This window comes from Otolemur garnettii, unplaced genomic scaffold (genome assembly GCF_000181295.1).
Source record: "Otolemur garnettii isolate 467f Iridium unplaced genomic scaffold, OtoGar3 scaffold00006, whole genome shotgun sequence".
NCBI classification, from domain to species: Eukaryota; Metazoa; Chordata; class Mammalia; order Primates; family Galagidae; genus Otolemur; species Otolemur garnettii.
Window position 1 is genome coordinate 31,161,255 of NW_003852401.1, and position 21,072 is coordinate 31,182,326.

General features: G+C 36.0%; 1 protein-coding gene across 1 annotated transcript in view; it reads left to right on the top strand.

Moving 5' to 3' along the window:
• LOC100966723 (aldehyde dehydrogenase, cytosolic 2) overlaps positions 1-18,846 on the top strand; it is a 41,276-nt gene extending 22,430 nt beyond the window's left edge. Inside the window, exons 6-11 of the mRNA XM_012813689.2 lie at positions 4,289-4,425; positions 6,283-6,467; positions 7,396-7,560; positions 9,378-9,535; positions 12,858-12,932; positions 18,250-18,846. Coding sequence (XP_012669143.1) covers positions 4,289-4,425; positions 6,283-6,467; positions 7,396-7,560; positions 9,378-9,535; positions 12,858-12,932; positions 18,250-18,322 — 793 coding nt within the window. The 3' untranslated portion in view covers positions 18,323-18,846. The remainder of the gene's footprint in view (positions 1-4,288; positions 4,426-6,282; positions 6,468-7,395; positions 7,561-9,377; positions 9,536-12,857; positions 12,933-18,249) is intronic.
• Positions 18,847-21,072: the final 2,226 nt, after the last annotated feature.

Consider the following 21,072-nt stretch of genomic DNA (forward strand, 5'->3'; position numbering starts at 1 on the left):
AGACAGCAGCCTGGGAGGTAGACTTTGGGAAATGGATTCCCATTTATTAAGATGATTTTCTATCTTAAGCAAAGGAGAATATTGAGATCATATTGTACCGAGAAAAATAAATTGTTGAATCATTTTGTTAAATTACGTGACATTGTTAGATGCTCAATACAAAAAGTAATGTATGCCATTCTTTGGTATATGGTATAAAGGATGAAGAGTCAGCATCACCCCTTCTTAGGGAGCTGCCAACGCAAGTAAGAAGGGAGGCAGGATGTGATAAGTGCTCAGACACATACAAAGTGCTGGAAGGGGCTCACAGGAAGCAATCAGGATGCCCAAATGGTGCTAGAACTCGTGCTTTGAGGATTTTTTCCTTTTCCTAACTTCCTGGAGATTAAGAGGTGGAAAGAATGCTCCAGATAGGGAGGTGAAGCTAATTTGCTTATTTTATAATCCTACTTAGCTACTCTAATATAAAGAAATATTTACATAGAGAAAAGAAATGGTGGAAAATCAAAGTTCTTTGATCTTTTAAAAATGAAGCAAATATATATATTTATATATTTTATAAAAATATATTTATATGAATATATAAATACTATTATGAATATATAAATACTATTTGTTTCTCATAGACATGGTGTAGACAAATGTTCTACAGATTGGACATAAAGTTCATGTGCAATTTAAAGCAGTTTAACATAGTAAATTGCACACAAACTTTATGCCCACCCTTATAAATCCTCAGTCGAGGTAGGGGAAAGCCAAGCTCATAGTCAGGATTTACTGTGAACAAAATGAATGGGAATGTTCAAGACATGGCAATAAATTTTAAATGGTGAAATCACAGGTAGAAATCATAGCAAAGAAAGTAAAGAAATAAAGGCCAATGTCTAAGCCTGGACTTTTAGACCTTCTGCTGTAGGGAATTCGTGTAACTTTCGAGGCCTGGATGCTATGCCTCCTCAACTTCTCCAATTCATCTGGCCCACAGCTTCTGTTCCCTGATCCCATCTGTAGTATCACAGCCTGTTTCTTTTGGCTCATCTAGGAGCCTTTATTGTATTGGGGGGACGGGCGCATTTCACGTACCAAGAAACATCCCAAAACTTTGAAGATTAAAAAAAGTAGGAAATATCTAGGTTCATATACTGACTTAATTCCTCCTAGTGTGTCTTCAAAAATCAAATATCCTTGCAAAATTAGTTTCTTCATTTGTAAAATGGAAACAATAACATCAACCTTACTGAGTTGTACAGAATAAACTGAAGTGAGCTGATAAGTAGTGGAACATTTAACACCCAGCCGAGCAATTAATAGACCACATGTTTATTAGATACATTCTGTACTTATTTCCATTTTCTCTTTCCTCTCCCACTCTTTAACTTCTCACACTAGTTTAGAAGCTATGAGGGAAGACTTTCCTCTTGCTAGAATTTTTCTCCATCTCTGCCACTCTGCCTTGTCACTTCCTGACTATTCCAGGTACTTTCCATTCCCACGTACTTTCTGCTCACGCACGGCCATCAGCTACTCTAACATGGCTCCCCCAACAAGCTCCCTCACTGGCTTTCTCCTTACCCCTGCCATCCCAGACCATTCTGAATTCAAGCATTAATAAGGTGTTTTTAGAAACTCATGCAGAAAAACCATCACTGTTCAACTCATAGAATCTCGGTCCATGCTCCCTAGAACCTCTTTCTGGGATCCCTTTTAGCTTCTGATTTGTTGTTGGGAAGAAATTAGGGAACTTGGCAAATGCCCTGAAAAAGGCACTTACTTCCTCCATTGTGGTCATTGTAGCAATGATTCCCATTCTAACAACACTTTTGGCAAGGTAAGAATTTTAAGGTCCCATTAGATTAATATAAAATAGCGCCCTACCACACTGTGTAAGACACAAGAAGTTATACCATTTTTAGGAGCATCGGATACCTCTGCCCCATGGCAATACCACCATATTGTAGACTATATTATTTACCTATACCTTCAGTAGTTCTTATCTTTTCTTTTGTGTAAATCTCTTTGATAAAAATGATGAATCTTTACTCTCTTCCAAGAGACAAAAATCACGAAACAAATTTATGGATGTTCGCTTGTTTTGCCTGTAGCTAGACTTTTGGGAAAATTCAAACAAATTTTTTATTTGCCATTTAAACTTGAACTAAGCAAAAATATGACCTTTCTTTCTTGTCTATTCTTCTAACATAGTGGTTCTCTACCTTCCTAATGTAGCAACCCTTTAATACAGTTAAGTTGCTAAGTAGCAACTGTAACTGCTAATACAGTTTTGTTGCTAAGTAGCAAGGAAAGTAATTTTATGGTTGCAGGTCACCACAACATGAGGAACTGTATTAAAGCGTTGCAGCATTAGGAGCGTTGAGAACCACTGTTCTAAGAATACTTTCATGCGAGTCTTTTGACATCTGTAGCATTTAGAAATTCTGATTTTACACTCTTCTCCAAGATAAAAGTTTTCTATTTTAATGGAGTTTCTCCAGTAGACCTATATTTTATAAAAAGGAAAAAGAGGGGGGGAAAGATGCAGAAGGAAATTGGAGAACTCAGAGGGAAGGCAAAGAATTTTATCTAGAATAAAGAAAATTCTTAATCACCTGAAGTAAAAATCTAACCTTTGAGAGTGCTCCTAAATGCTTCGTGCCCATTTCTCAGTGGTTAGGCCAGTGGTGATATATAGAGGGGCTAGTGGGTTCGAGCCTGCTAAACAGCAATGACAATAACAACAACAAAAATAGCTGGGCATTGTGGCTGGCAGCTATAGTCCCAGCTACTTGGGAGGCTGAGGCAAGAGAATCGCTTAAGCCCAAGAGTTTGAGGTTGCTGTGAACTGTGACACCATGGCACTCTACCAAGTGTGAATAGTAACACTGTGTCTCAAAAAAAAAAAAAAAAAGAAAAGAAAAGAAAAGAAAAGAAAAGTGGCCCTAAGGAGTATATTGTGGAAGGAAAACGAGACCCAAGAAACACTTTAGACAGGGTTCCCAAATGCAAATGTACTCTTACCTTATTTTGATTAATCTACTCTTAGGTGTTTGATTTAGAACCACAATGTCATTAAGATGGAAACATGAGCAGGTTTATGCTTTATTCTGAACTGCACACTAGCAGTTCGGTGACCACATAACATTTAAGTATACACTTAGCAAGCATTGACTTGCCTTTGTTCTGTTGGGATGGAAACTTTTTATTAAAATCTGACATAAGGAGTAGGAAAAGAAACCTGGAGAATAAAAGAGGCAAAATATAGGGAATTATATTTAAAAAAGAAAAGACCATGTTAGTGGATTAGGCTTCAATAAAAATGATAGAAGAAATAATTAAAACAGGCCAGGTTTTAGTGATTAAAAAATAAAAATAACTATAGAAAGTAATCTTGAAGAGAGGGGATCTACAAAGAAAAAAAATTGAAAACAGAGAGACCACTTACATTAAAGAAGAAACCTGAACAGTAGGATTCCAAGTAACAGAAATAGCAGCACAGAGCACAGACCCAATTTCTTTTCCTAACTCCACTGTTGAGAGTGTGTGTGTTACAGGGGAGGAAAGAGAGAGAAGGCGTCAGTCAGTCAACAGTTCAGTGAGCGCACTGTGATGGACACTACAGAGGGGAGTATGCCCTGTGAGGGTGTTGTGACTGCAAGGAGGTCACAACCTCCTCAGATAACAACATTGTTATCTGAGAACCCTGTGTGCATACCAATAAAATCATCTGAGGCAATCTCTGAAAGAGCCTTCAGGAGATTCTTTGGGAGGCCAAGAGAAGAGAGTCATTTCTACCTAGAGTCATCAGAAAGATTCAAGGAGAAGTAGAAATCTGAGCTGGATCCCGAAGAAGGTTAGAAAGGGGAGGTAGCTTGGGTTGGGGTGGGTCTATAGTGAGAAGAGAGATGAGATTGAGGAGGTGCTCACTCCGTCAGTCTGGCTGGATAGAGTCCTCTGGAAGCCAGTGGAAGGATGAAGAGTCCTCCTAGATACGTTGTAATTGGGACATGACATGTGCACACAGCCTGTAAAGAGATGAAGTTCCCCTGCCTGGCCAGACATGTCCAGATCAGCTCTCATGTTTGACATCTCCATTCTTTTGCTCACAAGCATTTTCCTCTTGCTTCTTACATCTGTCTGCTTGGAGAAAGGAGCCTTTTATATCTACAGTGGCCAAATCTTAGAAAATGTAATTTAGGGTTTCGCACAAATGTAATTTAACTCCGAAGCTTAACTATGGTACAAATGTCATATAGATTTAAAACACTAAATAAACTTGTCTTCATGAGAGCAGATTAAGCCTTCTCCTTCATACTGTTCCATTTCAGGTTGGTAAATTGATCAAGGAAGCTGCTGGGAAAAGCAATCTGAAGAGGGTGACCCTGGAGCTTGGGGGCAAGAGCCCGTGCATTGTGTTTGCTGATGCCGACCGTGAGTCTGAGCCACTTGGACTCCTCCTTCCATCCTTTTTGGTGTCTCATAATGCCACGCAGTGAAGTTACCATTGTATAAGAAGGTTTTCTTCCCATACCAAAGTGCGAGGAATTAATCAGAGTCCAGAATTACTCTTGAAAATATGTTAAATCATCATAAACTTGTAACACATTGGTCCCAGACACAATTTCTTCCTGGTTCAGAATAGATTGCTAAATACTCAAACTCAAGATAACATAAACATTTGCATTTAGGAGCCATGATATATTTTTCAAATTCCATACCTTTAATTATTAGTGTCATATTAAGTGTAATGAGATAACCCAGGGATGTGCTGGACTGAGACCAAATGGGAACATAGCAATTTCACACTGGCCGTCTCCCTTCGCACTGGGTCATATGCTAATTAAATAAAACAACCAGAAGAGAATCATGCCTTCTATTTAAATAATGTCTCTTTTTTAATCCCTTAGCAAATATGGTTGAGTTTATGTGTATTTAATCTACAATTAGGATGAGACTCCACTACATAATATTCTGGGTTCATTCTGATTATATTACCAAGTAGAATCCCAAAATTATTTGCTAAATAGATGTTAATTAGCAGAAATAGTCAAATATTCCTGTAACAGACTTACTTTCACAGCTACATTATTTATTTGTGGCTGTAAACACCGATGCTTTATGAATCTGGCCTATGTTTTTAGGATGGTCTTAATTAAACATTTTTAGAATATACTATATTATTAAACATTCTATAAACATGAAAAGAATCCTAATTTTTCTAAGCTTTTCTGCAAACTGCTCTTACTAAAACTTAAGGTGTTATTAGTTTACAAATAAATAAAAACAACACCCAGTTGCTAAAATGTTGAGTTGAATCTTCAGAGTGTTGAAAGTTAAAATGGAAAAGAAAACTTTATTTTTGTTTAGGATCAACTAATAAAGCAACCTATTTCTGCCTTTTAAAGTACATTCAACTACCTAAAATAAATGGATAAGAAGAATTTAAAAGCATATATGAAACAATATACCTTCGATAGATTTTGAAAATGTCTTTGCTAGAATAAAGTCATAAGGGGGATGGGTGACTCTGAGTATTAGATTTCCTATGCCTCTTTTTTAGTTGTTTTATTTTGTTTTATCCCACAGATGTTCCCTTAAGAAACTTTGAGATTATTTAATACAATAGACATTTCAGATTTTCTTTGTTATCTAGTTAAAACACGAGGCCTGAAAAAAATAGTCACAGTCACCCAACTGATAATAAATGGAGATATTTATAAAAATCATTTGTAATGAGCTTTAATTTTCTGATTGGATCCACTTTTTCAATAATGTTTATATTGTTATAATAATAACCACTATTTTTTCAGATTCTGCTATTCATTGCTATTATTTCCATGGTAAATAAAGGATCAGAAAGACTAATTTTTGACTTGACTATTAAGAAGTTGAATGTATTGTGCTCATATCTGACAGTACAACTCATGCCCCTGTCTGACAATACCACTCATAACTTTTCTTTATCACTATATTGCCTCTAAGAAAGAAAGTAGAACCTCTGTAAGTTGACCACCACTCAGCCTATGTACCTTTGGTGCATTCTGGTCTATGAAAATTAGGTCAACCTAAGGAGGTGGTGTGTTGACCTAATTTTCATAATGTGAGCATGCAGCACATGTACTCAATGGAGATCCTTATGTTGACCACCTCCATGGGTTGACCAATTTGTTACAGACCCTTGTGTGGCCAGCTTACAGCAGTTCTTCTGTATATAAAAACATGTAATCTTTAGAAAGTATCTCTTTTTTAATGTGAATGTCTTCCTTGCTGTGAATATCTTTCTTGCAGTGGACAATGCCCTTGAATTTGCACACAGGGGAGTGTTCTTCCACCAGGGCCAATGCTGTGTCGCTGCATCCAGGTTGTTTGTGGAAGAATCAATTTATGATGAGTTTGTGAAAAGGAGTGTGGAGCTGGCAAAGAAGTACGTTCTTGGAAATCCTCTGACTCCAGGAGTGAGTCAAGGCCCTCAGGTGAGTACACAGTAGTAGAAGAAATAGCATTTCAGGGGACAAGAATAAAGTCTCCTCTTTAGGCCTAGATTTTATTGAGTGAGGTTATTTCCCATCCACGTGTCTTCCTAGGTAATGATACTGTGCCAGTTTGGTGATTAAAAAAAAAAAATCAATTTCCAATGATAAAGAAATCATTCTGTTTTTTTTTTCTGATTTTTCATGCCTAGAAACAAGTAGGAATCATACTGAAAATTAAAGACACCGGGGAAATTAACAAATGCTATAAAGTTCTTGCTTTTTTTAGTTTTGAAATACTTGTCATACTTGTATTTAGATGTGGCCCATTTAATGAAACAGGACGGTGACAATTAGGAAAGGCCAGAAATTGGAATTTCAAACAAAAAGACCTCAAGTGGGAGGATGTGCAAACCACAGTCAGAATGTAACATCTAAGAGCATAGAGCAGACCAGAGGGGATGGTTCAACAACAGGGGATCTAGACACAGGCACAGGAGTCTTCTAAGAGAAATCTAAGCATCTGCTCTCCTACTGCCCTGTTCAATTAACCCTGGTACCAAAATTCTCTTTTTTTCTGTATTCACTCCCTTTATTTCAATTAGCACTACAATTTCTAGGTTAATGTGTTAGATTATTTATAGACATTTCTTCCAGAGTGAAGAAATGGCAAATGTATAAAGGTTTGCAGTACTGACATGCTTCTCTTCCATAACTATAATACAAATGTCTATCTTCAGGGGTTCTTCCCTGAAAAGTCATGAGAATAAAATTCAGCTAAGGAATGAATCAGAGCCTCTGTTAGCTGTTTTGATTCAATGTTTGATTCAATGGCCATATCTTAGCATTTTGAAACCTCGTTAACAGGCCCACCAGTATGTTATCTTTATAAACCTGTAACTTTTTTTTCCATGTGATATTTTTCAACTAGATTGACAAGGAACAATATGATAAAATTCTTGATCTCATTGAGAGTGGGAAGAAAGAAGGGGCCAAACTGGAATGTGGCGGAGGCCCCTGGGGGAATAAAGGCTACTTTATCCAGCCCACGGTCTTCTCTAATGTTACAGATGAGATGCGCATCGCCAAAGAGGAGGTAAAGGGTTTCGTTCTGTTCCTGATGTTGTCATGCCTTGTCTGAACGTGTGCATACAAAGTGTCCCTTTAAAATTCTCAGCTCTTTCTCAATAAATACTACTCTTTCTGTTACTAATGAAGGCTTATTTGTAAGACTAACAATAGTAAAAATTCCTTTAGGCCAGCTGAAAGTTTTAGCCAAACATAGACCGGAAAGCTTAACAATTTTTAGATACTTCTTTCATGGCTTCAAAGTGATTTAAAAAAAAAATTCTGTTATCCACATCAATGAGGATGAAGCTAGAAGACACTGTGACAGGTGATGCCTGCCAAACTCCGAAAGACAAATGTGATCTCACTTATATGTAGAATCTAAAAAAGTGAAATTTGGAGAAGTAGAGAGTGGAATGATGGTCATCAGGTCGGGGCATGGGATTTGAGGTTTCAGGAGATGTTGGTCAAGGATAGAAAATGTCAGTAGGTAGAAGGAAGAATGTCAAGAGATCTATTATAATCATGGCAAAAAAAATTAATAAAAACATATTAATTCATAGTAGAATAGTTAGCTTAGCTTAAACTTCAAGCTAAACTTAGTATGAAAAACATTAATTCATAGTAGAATAGTTAGCTTAAACTTAGTATGAAAAAACATATTCACAGTAAAATAGTTAGCTTATACATTAAGCTTGGAGCCATATGCTATGTTCAATTAAAATTATGTCAAATATGAATACACTTACTGCAGCAGCTGCTCTATGTCTGTTTCCCTGAGTTACAACCTCATGATTACATTTACAACCTTAGAATTTTTACTCAGCCTCTATTTGCTTAGCAGGTCCTATTTCCCTTACACTTACCACAGGGGTGAACACCAGGAAACTGCTTGTCATTTCTGATTTTTGCCTCTGTGTATTCTTGTTTCCCAGAAAATTTAGATAACACTCAGAAGAACCCTCTCTTTTAATTTAATTTTAGTAAATATCTTACTGCAATATAATTTAGGGGCTTAATTTCTAAAAGATAATCCAGTTGTCTTTCTCCTCCCTGGTGCTGAAATACAGAATGACTTGGGCTTAGGCTATGTTAAGTAGAGTGTTTAGCAAGGGTGAGAATGGTGTAGGCTGGAAAAATGTGATTTTTGGTTTTTGTTCTGAAACCATAGCCATTCCCAATGAACTTATGCCCTGACTAGGACAGGACAGCTCACGGTTTAAGCTCTAGCAATAACAAACCATTCTTTATTAACATATGTAAGTTGTATAAGATTTGGCTATAAAGTAGAATCTAAACAAAAATTCATGTTTTACATACCCTGACTAATTATTAAAATATTAAATGTAATAAAATGGCTAATATTTCAACCAATGGTATCCTGATATTTAAAAGAAATTTACTATAATTAATCATTTCCTAGTCATTTATCCAAAAGGATAGCATTGCTTTCTGGAACTTATTGTTATATGTAGTAAGTTGGAAGATGAGAAAAACTAGGGAGAGAATTTTAAATGCCCTAAAAATGAAAATGAAATTATGAGGTTAATGATTTGATACACAATTACAAGTTCATGGAAGCTTAATTTTAACATCTAAAAAGTGAATATTGCTTAATTATTTGTAACCTATCTTGTTCCAAAAATAACTGAACACCTGATCATTATCTATTCTCACCTACATTGCAGAAGCTACTTAACTGGATTTTTACACATAGGTTTGATGTTAGAGCAGAGTCTTAATCAATGTAGGATAATTCATTTTTCTAAAAAATTGCAATATCTTTTGAAACATCTAGTTCTAACCTATCATTTTGATTTTCTTAATCCATTTCTTGTGGTATAGATATTTGGACCAGTGCAGCAAATCATGAAGTTTAAATCTTTAGATGATGTGATCAAGAGAGCAAACAATACTCACTACGGGCTCGCAGCAGGAGTCTTTACCAAAGACCTTGATAAAGCCATAACAGTCTCCTCTGCTCTGCAGGCAGGGGCAGTGTGGTAAGTCCAACCTAAATGATGCAGCCTTTTCTCTGTTAACCACAGTAACAGGTTACCTTAACTTTAACCTTTTTAGTCTTGGATTTTTCATTTGGATATGCATACCTGCTAGAGAAGCATTCGCTGCCTTTAAGAACAAAAACAGAAAACCGTGCTACAGTGGAAGAACTCACATGGAAAGGTGTTTTCTTTAATTCTATCCAGCCTCCTACAGTTGCTTACCTGAAATATTTTACTGATATTTGATTAACACATGGGTGGGAAACTTTTTCATGTTGGAAAGGCACATGAATTCAGCTGTAATCAAAGTTGTATTTAAGGATTTTCAATTAAATATACTTCAGAATGTAGATTATTTTTGTAGAAATCTAACTACTATGTCCTTAATGATTTCAAAAAATGAAAATTATTTGTAAATTTTAAAGTTAATTAAACTTTTAATGACTTTGTGTCTGCTTCTTGTTGGAAAGCATTTCATATTGGATGGTGGCAGGGAAGTCTGCATCTTCTAAATGGACATCAGTCATTTAGGGGATCCTTTTTTAAATTTCTGACACAGTCTCACTCTGTCACCCTGGGTACAGTGGTATGGCATCGTAGCTCAAAGCAACTTTAAACACTGGGGCTCAAGTAATACTCTTACCTCAGCTTCCCTAGTAGCTAGGAGTATAAGTGCCTGTCACAATACCCAGCTAGTTTTTCTAATGTTTTTGAAGTGATGGAGTCTCGCTCTTGCCCAGGCTGTTCTTGAACTCCACAGCTCAAATCAATTCACCCAATTCAGCCCCCCAGAGTGCTATGATTATTGGTGTTAGCCACCAGTCCTGGTTATTTATGCTATCTTGATTTGGGTTAGGAGAATCTATATTCATAGCAATAAGTGGTTGAAAAGCAAGAAAACATTTTGGGGCATATTGTTGAAGGTATGGGTATTCCACTACATTTCCCCATTTCAGTTGGCTCTTTCTTAGCAACGGTGACTTTAACAATCATCTACTGAGGGGTCAATCAATTCTATCTATAGTTCTTCAGGTATCTTAGTGATATCAACGAGGTGAGGCTGAAATGCTATTTTCAGTGTGATGTCGTGATTCTCAAAGTCAGTGAACTTTTCACTGAATCCTCAAATAGGTCTGTTAACAGCTGTGTAGTCTTCAAATGATTCATATATATTCATCCTGCTCATTAATGATCTTTCCCCTAATGAACAGGGGGAAATGTTCATCTGAAATATCCTTTTGAAGAAGTATTTTGAAGAAAGACAGCTTTCTTTGAAATTCTTGGATTGTTTGCCATATGTTACATATAGACTTCATTTTACCTTCCACAGAAATATTTAAGTCATTGTGATTTGACATGATTGCACACAGAAATGCTTAATTCCCATAGAAATCTTCTTTTAACAATTTACATTGCTGATACTGTTTGTTTGTTTGCAGTTTTTGGCCGGGGCTGGGTTTGAACCTGCCACTTCCAGCATATGGGGCCAGCGCCTTACTCCTTTGAGCCACAGGCACCACCCTGATACAGTTTTTCATAAGATTTAACTTACGAAATAAAATTTTGGATAATACCTGTCCTTGCCAACATACTTTAGAATGACACGGTGAATCCTCACTGAATAATACCTCATCCTTCACCTTTGGCATGTTACAAAACCGGCAATGCTGTGTTGCATTTGCAGGAATATGACTAACAATACTTACAACTTGTCACAAAGTATCATTTACTGTAGTAGCTTTAGCACAGATTTTGTTGTTACAAGAGACAATGCAAAGAAATGAGAGCATCTGGATCTGTTAAAACTTTAAAAATCTATTTAATAAACCCTTCATGTTTTCCTGTCATGGAAGGTGGACCATCTATAGATACACATTCATTAAATTTACTGAATTCAGTCCAACTTCACATCGTTTATCTTGAAAGTTATTGAAGATATCTATTGTCTATGTTCTGTTAACAAGAGTGCCCAAAGTGAACAATTCTTCATAGCAAAGAAAATCTTCTGTTATGACCATTCAGTTGTACCATTGCATCATCAGAGGTGATTAAATATTAGATATTTTCCTCTTTAAATGGTGCATGAAATTGTTCTGTTAAGTTAAAGACTAATTCATATTGCTAAGATATTGTTCTCTTTGAAAGAAGCAGATGTTTGTACCTTGAAATGTTATCAGGATCTAAGCATCCTACAACTTCAATAATGCATTCCTTCACAATTTTTGCATCATGGAATGGCTTCCCTTTTTTCCTCAGTACATAAGCTACTTGTCAGTTGCTTCAGTGGCATTATTTCCAGATCTTATTGCAGCTTGAAAGAATTGTCTTTGCTTTTGATTTTCATTTTTTAATTTCTGCAATATAACCTTTCACACCGCTCCCTCTAATTCAAATTATTTGTGGTCTTTATGAATGTCGTAGTGTTGATGTGCACTGGATTCCTTTCATGCTGGCTGATACTGCAGTATCACAAAGCAAATCATCTCATCTTTAGCAGAAACAAGATAATATGGCAATTCCCAATCCTCATTAAAAATGTTTTTTCTTCCTTCAGCATTCTCTTGGTCTTGAACATGACAGGCTGTTAAGCAGACAGAATTAAAAAATACTATCAACTGTATAACTATTCACAAATTCTACTTCAAACAGATATACAGTACACCATTATCAAAAGCTGATAACAGACTGGCATATTCTACCCCATACATAAGCCCTTGCCTACCAGTCTCATGCAGTAATGGCATCAGCCAGACCGGGGGAAGTTAGAATTACATCTTGAGTGTAGCAGCCCTTAATTTAGCCCTTTATGGCTTACTAATTATTCTAATTGTGCTGGTCAATCTGAAAGGGTTATTTCATTGAAATTTATTTTATTCTTTGGTATTTTACTTATATTCATTGTGAAAGTAAAATAAAATTATAAAAAACAAAAATAAAAGGATTTATTCTGTGAAAATTAGATTCAGTCAAAAGGATCTACAAAGCCACATGTGGCCATTAGGCTGCAGTTTCCGGACCCCTGTTCCATGGCACATTAGCTATTCAAGCTTTTATAATTCTAACTATAGCTTCTCAGGAACATGATAGACTACAAAAATGGATGTCCACCTATACATCCTTAGATGTACCATTTTCTTTGTTTCCAGGTGGTATGTATCCATATACTTCTGCATTCTAACTTATGCTGCTTTTTTGTCACGATAAGTATGTTATGTTGAAAGCAAGGGAGTTCTTAAGGAGCTTTTTAAATTTGTAAAATTGCCAAATTAGAGTTATCTCATAGGTTAAGCATTGCCTATGATGTACTTTTCTTTCTTTTCAGGGTGAATTGCTATATGATGATATCTTCCCAGTGCCCCTTCGGTGGATACAAGATGTCTGGAAATGGACGAGAAATGTAAGAATAATTTTCTATGAATATACTTAACCTTCATGAAAATAGTTTTTACTCCTAGAGATTTAACTTACAGTTGCCTCCTTAGACAAAACCCTTTTCTGTGGTTTCCTGGAGAATTTATACCTCCAAATGGCTTATTAGAGGTTGGCTATTCCCCATACATGCATAAAGGTGATGGCAGAAGGGAAAAATAATTTATTAAGATCTTACTATTTATAAGGGTCCATATTAAGCACTTTCCATTGGTGATTGAAATGTTGCTGCTCGTAGAGTTATATGCCATGCATAGGAATGTAATCTATGCAAGAAACATTTCCAGAAAGAATATGAAAAGCATAAATTGACAATTGTAGGAAGTATGCACATATAAGAAGACTCCAGTTATTTTAATATATCTCCCATATAAATATGAGATCATTAAGTCTGAAAAGTCCAATTAAGAATCACAAGTTTAGTTTACTATATCCCAAATAAAAAGCAGTACAATTAATCAAAGTATGCATTTAAATTATCAATATAGTTTTGCCACATTAACAGTAGCTTCTGTATGTTACCAGCGAAGAAGCCAAGAAATTGCCAGAGGCGTCTTGCACAGCTTGTTGAGAATTAAATATTTTTCCATGCAAGTGGCCCAAAGCCTAGACAAAGTGGTAGTCAGTTGGGTGCAAGGTCTCGTGAATAGGTGGATGACAGAGAATTTCAATCCAGCTTCTGTACTTTGAGCAGCATGGTTTGCGACAGTCTTGTCTTGTAAGAGGATTACCCTGCCTGGATTGACTGATCTCAGCTGCTTAATCTCAAGTATCCTCATCATATCATCCACTGTCATCCGTTGACCAGGTTTCATGAAGCTGTAGTAGATAATACCAGTGCTGGACTAATAAACAGATACCATTAGCTTTTTTTTTTTTTTGAGGAGTATTTGACATGAGGCTATGTTTCGGCACTTCATCTTTATCCAGGCATTGTGCCAAATATTTGCAGTTATCAATAAGAATCCATTTTCATCACATGTAACAATACAGTGTAGAAATGTTTCATCATTATATTGTGACAGCAAAGAAAGGCAAGCTTTGAGACAATTTCCCTTCTGAGTGTCAAAGTAAGATGTCGGATCAACCATCAAGCTTGCAGGGAATCAGACATTTCATACTTAGAAACAAAATACAGTAGGTGCCTTATCTCAGAAACCATCAGTATAAGAGGAATGATTCTCATTTGTTGAAATATTATTGATATAAACTCCAAAATTTTTAATTACCTGAATAAGTTGTTTTTGGAAGTGAAACATAAATCTGAAGGGAAATTTGACCAAGGAAAACATGTTTTATAGTAGTGAATAGATTGAGAAAATTTATGGATAAAAGGACTTATGAGCGTTTGGTTGCTTTTAAGACTAGGATATATAGACGTTTTGTAAAAATATTCACATACACATGTAAACACAAAGTGCTGGCAAGATTTTTGGTTGAGTTCATTCAAGCAATTTTACCTATTTTATTTTTTAAAAATGTTTTACATTTACCAATAAATTTAAAAATTCACAAAGAGAAAAGATAAATCATATGCGAATCTATGAAATCAAATATAGTATTGCTGTCCATTTTGTAAACAGCAAGTAAAAATAAGTTTTTCTCAGTTTCTAAGGGTCACATAGGCAGGAAATAGCCACATACTTTGTCATTTATCTCTTAATGAATGAGCTAAATTACAAGGAAACATTTCTGGGAAGTCATAAAAATGGAGGAGTGATAGAATGACGCATCAACTTTCTCCACATGCATTCGTTAGTAGGTATACTTTCTATGTATAAGGTCCTAGGCACATGACACTGTGTTCCATGCCCTACATAACTGTGGTGGCAGGAGGAATATGTGAAATGATATGCGAGACAACCCATACACACTAGAGGGAGACTCAGACTTCACGGAAGCAATACAGCACTTGAAGTGCAGAGAAAAGTATTGAAGGACAGAACATCTAGAAACGATGAGAACGTAGCATTTAGGACAGCATCTCATTAACTGTCACTATTTTCATCTGTCACACAAGATCAAGAATAGCGGGTGAGGACAGGAGTGGGTAGAGGAAGTAGAAGGTCTTTTAAGCTCCTTTCCATGTTTAAGAGTCTATGGTTATAATTTCAGTGGAACTTCAGTAGATAGAAACTTAAATGGCAGTTAAGAAAGTAAGAAAAGACCTCACAGAAGAGACGGAACTTATCTAGGGCAGGGGGAGGGCGTTCTTGAATACAACATTGCATGTGGCATGGTGAAGGGCTAGTGAATTGGATTGGTTGCTGTGGAATCATAGGGTGAGAACTGTGATTTCAGAGTTAAATATGATACAGACTAAGAAGTCCTAAAGTCAATTGGACTTAGATCTTACTTGTAGAACAGTGAAGGGCCGTGCATATGTCTAAAATGTTTTGAAAATGACAAAGACCAACCCATAGAAAATGCAAGGCTTATCTGAGAAGACATCATTAGAGTCTGACCAGCCGGCACTTATGTCCTTATACTCCCCACTCCCTAGCCATCCTGCCTGATTCAAGTTTCCCATCTGCTGAGCCTCTGCTCCTCATATTTCAAACGTAGATATCAACTTTCCTCTTTATATGGTTATGACATAATGAACGTCCAATCCCCAGCCTTATAACTGTCACAAAGCGGAAACTCAGTAAGTGGTTTCTTCCTTCCCTGTTTCTTCTCTTTATAATATCTGTTACTGGAGGATCCCTTGGCAGAACTAATTACTTTCTACAAAATGCTGGGAAAAAAGGTTAGATTACTCTGAAAGTGGGTTAGTTCATTGCTAGCCCAACTATCTAACACATTTTCCTGGGAATCATGAAGATAAAATAATCAAAATGGATGATCAAATGATAAAATAATCGAAAAGGATGATCAAAAGGGACCAAACATCAGTTTTGTTGAATACAACATTAAGGTTGAGACACAAGGACATCAAATAAGAGGACTGAAAACAGAAATCAACCATCAATAACTTCCTAAACCTGATATAGGTATATAGAATTTTCTTCTTTAAAATATAAGGGAAAAAGTTAATGTTGTATTTTTTTACTTCAAAAATTCTAGCTGAGGGTGCTGCTATTCAAGTCCAAATTTAATGAACTTAGTAAATGAGTCATTCACTGCAAGGTGCTTCAAAAGCATTACTCCAGTGATCACCAAGAGTTAAGTTACAATTTGTGCTCCAAAGTAGAAAGAATTGATCAATGGGGAAGTAGAGTCCTCAAAGATCCAAAATTGGTGGTCGGCAGACCCCTACATTTTTGGTGGTGATACGGAATATGCAAACCTTGATTTTGCATCTCTGATCATGGGTTGGCACTGGAATGGGTTAAATGGCAGAATTTCTCCCTTTGTGTAATTGATCTCATTTTCATTTAAGTTAACATAGGTCCCTGCAGACATTGCTGGCATGCCTGTTTAAACTTAACTGGCTCTCAGCACCTCACGAGATATTTCTTTCCTCCCATCCCAGAGAAAATGAACAAGGAAGTGTTGCAAACTACTGAGCTTACAGCAAGAACTCAAATGAATATATATATTTTTTTGCTTGATAATATTTGCCAAGTCAGTTCAGCAAATATTTCCTCTGTGCCTGCTTAATTAGTGCCAGTCTCAGTCCTGGGGACAGAGGAAAAAACAGACATAACTTGTTAGTGGTACTGTTTTTCTCACAGTGTGGACCCTGGATGAGAAATGTGGTTATCACTGAAAATTTACTAGAAAGGTAGTGTTAGGCCTTACCCCAAATCTACTGAATCAGAATCAGGCTTTGATAAGGTCCCAGGTGATTTGTACAGTGATGATTTTCGAAACCCAGGACTAGTAGCTTACAGAATTATTAAGATAAAAAGAAATGTGGACAAATCTTTCCATGTTATATCATACATACAGTAGACATGTAAGAGTCCTAAACGGCGGGGCCTGTTCAGCCAGAGTAGGACAAAAGTCACAGTTATTACTCTCTTAAGAGTTTCAAGTGCCCATGTGACCAAAAATACAATGGAAAGCCTATAGGTTAAAATCACGGGTTGATTTATCTAACTCTGTGAGATAAAAACTTATTAAAACACTGTCTTATAATGGGTTTCAGATAACTGAGGCTAAACCCTTTAATTACTTTGAAGAACATGCTCACTGAAGCTTTTAAAAGGGTATTTTCAGAAGCTTAACTGCCCAAGAAAATAATCAGTACAAGACTATTAGGTAACCTAGGAGAAAATGATGTCTTCTGTATACCTTTTTATATCATAAGAAAAAAGGGATAGAAAAGGATCATATTTTATTCTTCTGTAAACCTACATGTGCATGAGTATTGAGATTTTGAGAACATTCTTTTATACATGTAATGTAATCCTCTTTCAAAACAACACAGAGTATAACTGAGCCAAATCTTTTTAGTTATCCCTTCAATAAAGAGAATGCCAGTCAGTTTTTAGGAGGTCCCTGTAAATTTGAAAACAAGATAGTAGACTTGAATTAAATCCTGATCACTTGGGTTAGACTTAAGAGTTATATAAGCAATGAGTATGGGATTGAGGAGGTTATATAAAGGGAGAAAACCAACAACTGTGAAAACCCCAGGACCCTGAATTTAAGTTAATCTCCCCTTTTGCACCTCCTAAAAAGAAAACAATAATAATAAAAAACAAACAAACAACAACAACAAAAACAAAACAGAAAACTTGAACAATATAGATCAAGTTTTTGTTTTGTCAAGAATCAGAAGACATTGCTAAAACTACAGCTATAAGATGTTTTGTTTCAAGCCATATTAGGGCTACTTAAGATGAAAATCTCAGCCCTTCATCACTTCTGTGCCAGTTCTGTGCAGTCGGTCAATGCAGCTCTGCTCTAGTTTACAGTTTCACTGTGCTACTTCTCAGTGGTTATATATTACTACCTGTCCTGTCTTACTGTATTCTGTGAATCTCAACTAGAAATGCCAAAATTATTGTTGGGTTGAATTACCTTTAGAGTAGTTAGAGCTTTTAAAATCATGTAGGCTAATGAAAAAATGGACAATTTCTGTGAAAATCAATAAGAATACATAATTATTCAAATTTTAAAAAATTTTTAAAAAGTTTTTTTCCACAGGAGATTTATGTAAAACCAGATAGTTTGTGGTTGGCTAGCTACTACACAAAATAGTCTGTACACAGAAAATACTTTCCATTTTGTTAGCCAGATAAGCAAGAACAAATGTGTATCCATCATGCACTTCAGAACATTTGTACTACTGGGCTAAATGATGTTTGTGGGTATTTTTTTTTCTCTTTCTCCAGGGGAGAATATGGTCTCTATGAATATACAGAGGTCAAGACAGTTACAATGAAAATCTCTCAGAAGAACTCATAAGGAAGCTACAAGACTAGAGAGAAATTCTTCAAAAGTATCTCTTATAGTCCCTCAATTCAATACAAGTATTCTTTTCTTAATTTCTTTAAAAGCAAGCTAATCATATTAGTGTTAATCCTATCCACAGAGAACATGACATGAAGCTTATTCTGAATCTTTTGCTTTCTGATATGAACCCCACCCAAGTTCTATCCTAAATAAAAAAGAGAAATTGAGATACAAGATCTCAAGCTGTGCAACAGTCATGCGCTTTTCTTTGTAGCTATTTATCCAGGTTAACCACTTCACAGAAGTGACCAGTTATCATTTAGCTTCTTTCCCTTAATGACTACTTGAAGTCCTTCATATACATGTTAACTGCAGAATAAGCTGCTCTGTTCCCAGTAGTTAGGAAGTCCCTGCAGTGTCGTGAAATGTTTCCTAGAATACCCTGTCTGCTTGTCACATGAAGTAATGCCTGAAATACTTAGCTATAAGCTGAATATGAAGCTTAATAAAAACAACCATGTATGCTGCTTGTCATATTTGAAGTATCTTAGTACAAATTTTGGTTATGATGATTTCTTCTCCTTGCCACTCAAAATAGGTATTAAATTGAGCACAAAGATATATTTAAAAATAAAAGTCTCATCTACTCATTGTCCAATGGGTAATGAAACATTTTACTTTTCAGAGGAATTCTTGAAATCACGGGCACAGATTTGAGATAGATGGCATTAGTCCTTCCGGAATCATTTACTGAGTCCCTTCAAAGTTCTGGGCTGGGCACTCGGTTAGGTATTGTGCATCGGGCTCATCATGAATGGTCCCTCATCCCATGATGCTGTAATTTAATGGAGACAAAGGTAATCTCTACTCTGGAATAAAGAAGGATGCCCAAAAAAACACAAGGGAGGATTCTCAAAACCACGATGAAAGCACAGCAATGTGCCAAGTAGGGTGTGATGAAGTCTGAGACGTAGGGATGGCCTCAGGAGGAATATTTGGATGTGAACCACAATGATGAGCAGATCTGCAGTGAATAAAAGGGAAAGCAGGTCTATGTCATCTCAGGGCATGTTCCATTGAAAAGCAAGTTGAAGAAATTCTATAGAATATGTTCTTCTCTCGTGAAGTTTTAAATTACACATTGCCTACATATTACATATTCTAGGTTCTGAGAAGTCCTGCAACCCATGTATTTTTAATACATTTTTTTCCTGAATATCTTTTAGCAGAGATTTTGCCTACCCCCTATCGTCATTTAATATAGATTAGCATTAAGTGATCCATGTTGGGAGAAGCCATCCTGTGCAATGAGGGAGCATTTAGTCTTCTAAGAAGAGACCTGAGATCAAAAGAGCTGCTAGCAAAATGCCTCTGTGCAAAACTGACCACACAACGCTTACTCACTGCTGCTCTTAGAACAGAGTGGCTGTGTTCTTTCTTCTGCTGTGCTCCCATGGGTAACTGCCCTAGGCCCAAGTAAAATCAAGAGAATATTTGCATATGACTGTACATAGTCTAAAGTGTTCTTAGTTCACCAACTTAGGAAAAGAATTTTTTTGCAGGTTCAGATTTCATCTAAATATTTGTTTAGCATTTCACATTTACAGACACCTCAGTGACACTTGTTTGGACACATTACTAGCTGCTATGATCAAGTTTAACAGTATAAGAATAAGTGAAATTCATTAGATTCTTAGACTTGTCATAATTTCAACTCAAGTCTCAAAAATTTTTCTAATCTGTGTGAAAATGTAACTTTTTCAATTTGAGCTCTTTTATACATTTTGGGCATAATTACCATTTGAAAACTGGGGAAACAGATATCTTGGGGAGAACTGAAAAGTTTTGGGACATTGAAATGGGAACATATCCAAATACAGAGGAGAGTTGTGTTTTCCTAAAGATGGTGTCTACATTTTTAAAAGATGTGTTTAAAACCATGTGCAAATAAATTAGTAGGTAGACAAGTTAATATTGTAACAGCATCCCACCAGAATATTTTATAAATGTATAGCAATGAGGGCTGAACACAAACAAGACAAAGACCAGAAGCAAGTTTAAATAATTGAAAATTAAATCTTCATTGTATAAATAAGACATTACATAAGGATTATGTAATGACATTACATAAGGATTAAACAAAAATGATATGTTTTATATTGGCTCATCCTGAGCCTCTAGAAGACATTATTTGTATTCCATTCTTCGTATTAAGGTCATGCTAGAAATAATTCTTAAAACCTTGAGAAGTTAAAGGATATCTTATAATTTAGTTCATATGCTGCAGGAGATACAGTTCAAGAATTTTATCATGAAGAATTCAATTTTGCAGTTATAAATATCTTACTATCCCCATGTCAACAGAAGTATTTTAGCTACAGGAAAATCAAACTATGTGATAGAAGTTGAAATTCACTGTTTAAGCACAGATAATGTCTGTCACATTTTTAGATATGCATTTTCTAAATGTCTACTAGGGTTTTTCTTCTATTCCTCTTTTTCCTTTTTTTTTTTTTTTTGTTGTTGTTATTTTCTTTTTTAGTTCTATTATTAGGATGCATACTTCTGGTTTTATTTTGAAGCAGCCAGAGGAAATGGTGGGAGAGAAGAGTGTTTTTCTTAAATTCTTGTAACCAGCTCAAAATGGAGCCAGCTTAGGTGGCTCCTGTGGCTCAAGAAGTAGGGTGCCAGCCCCATATACTGGAGGTGGCAGGTTCAAACCGGCCCTGGCCAAAAACCACAATTAAGGAAAAAAAAAAAAA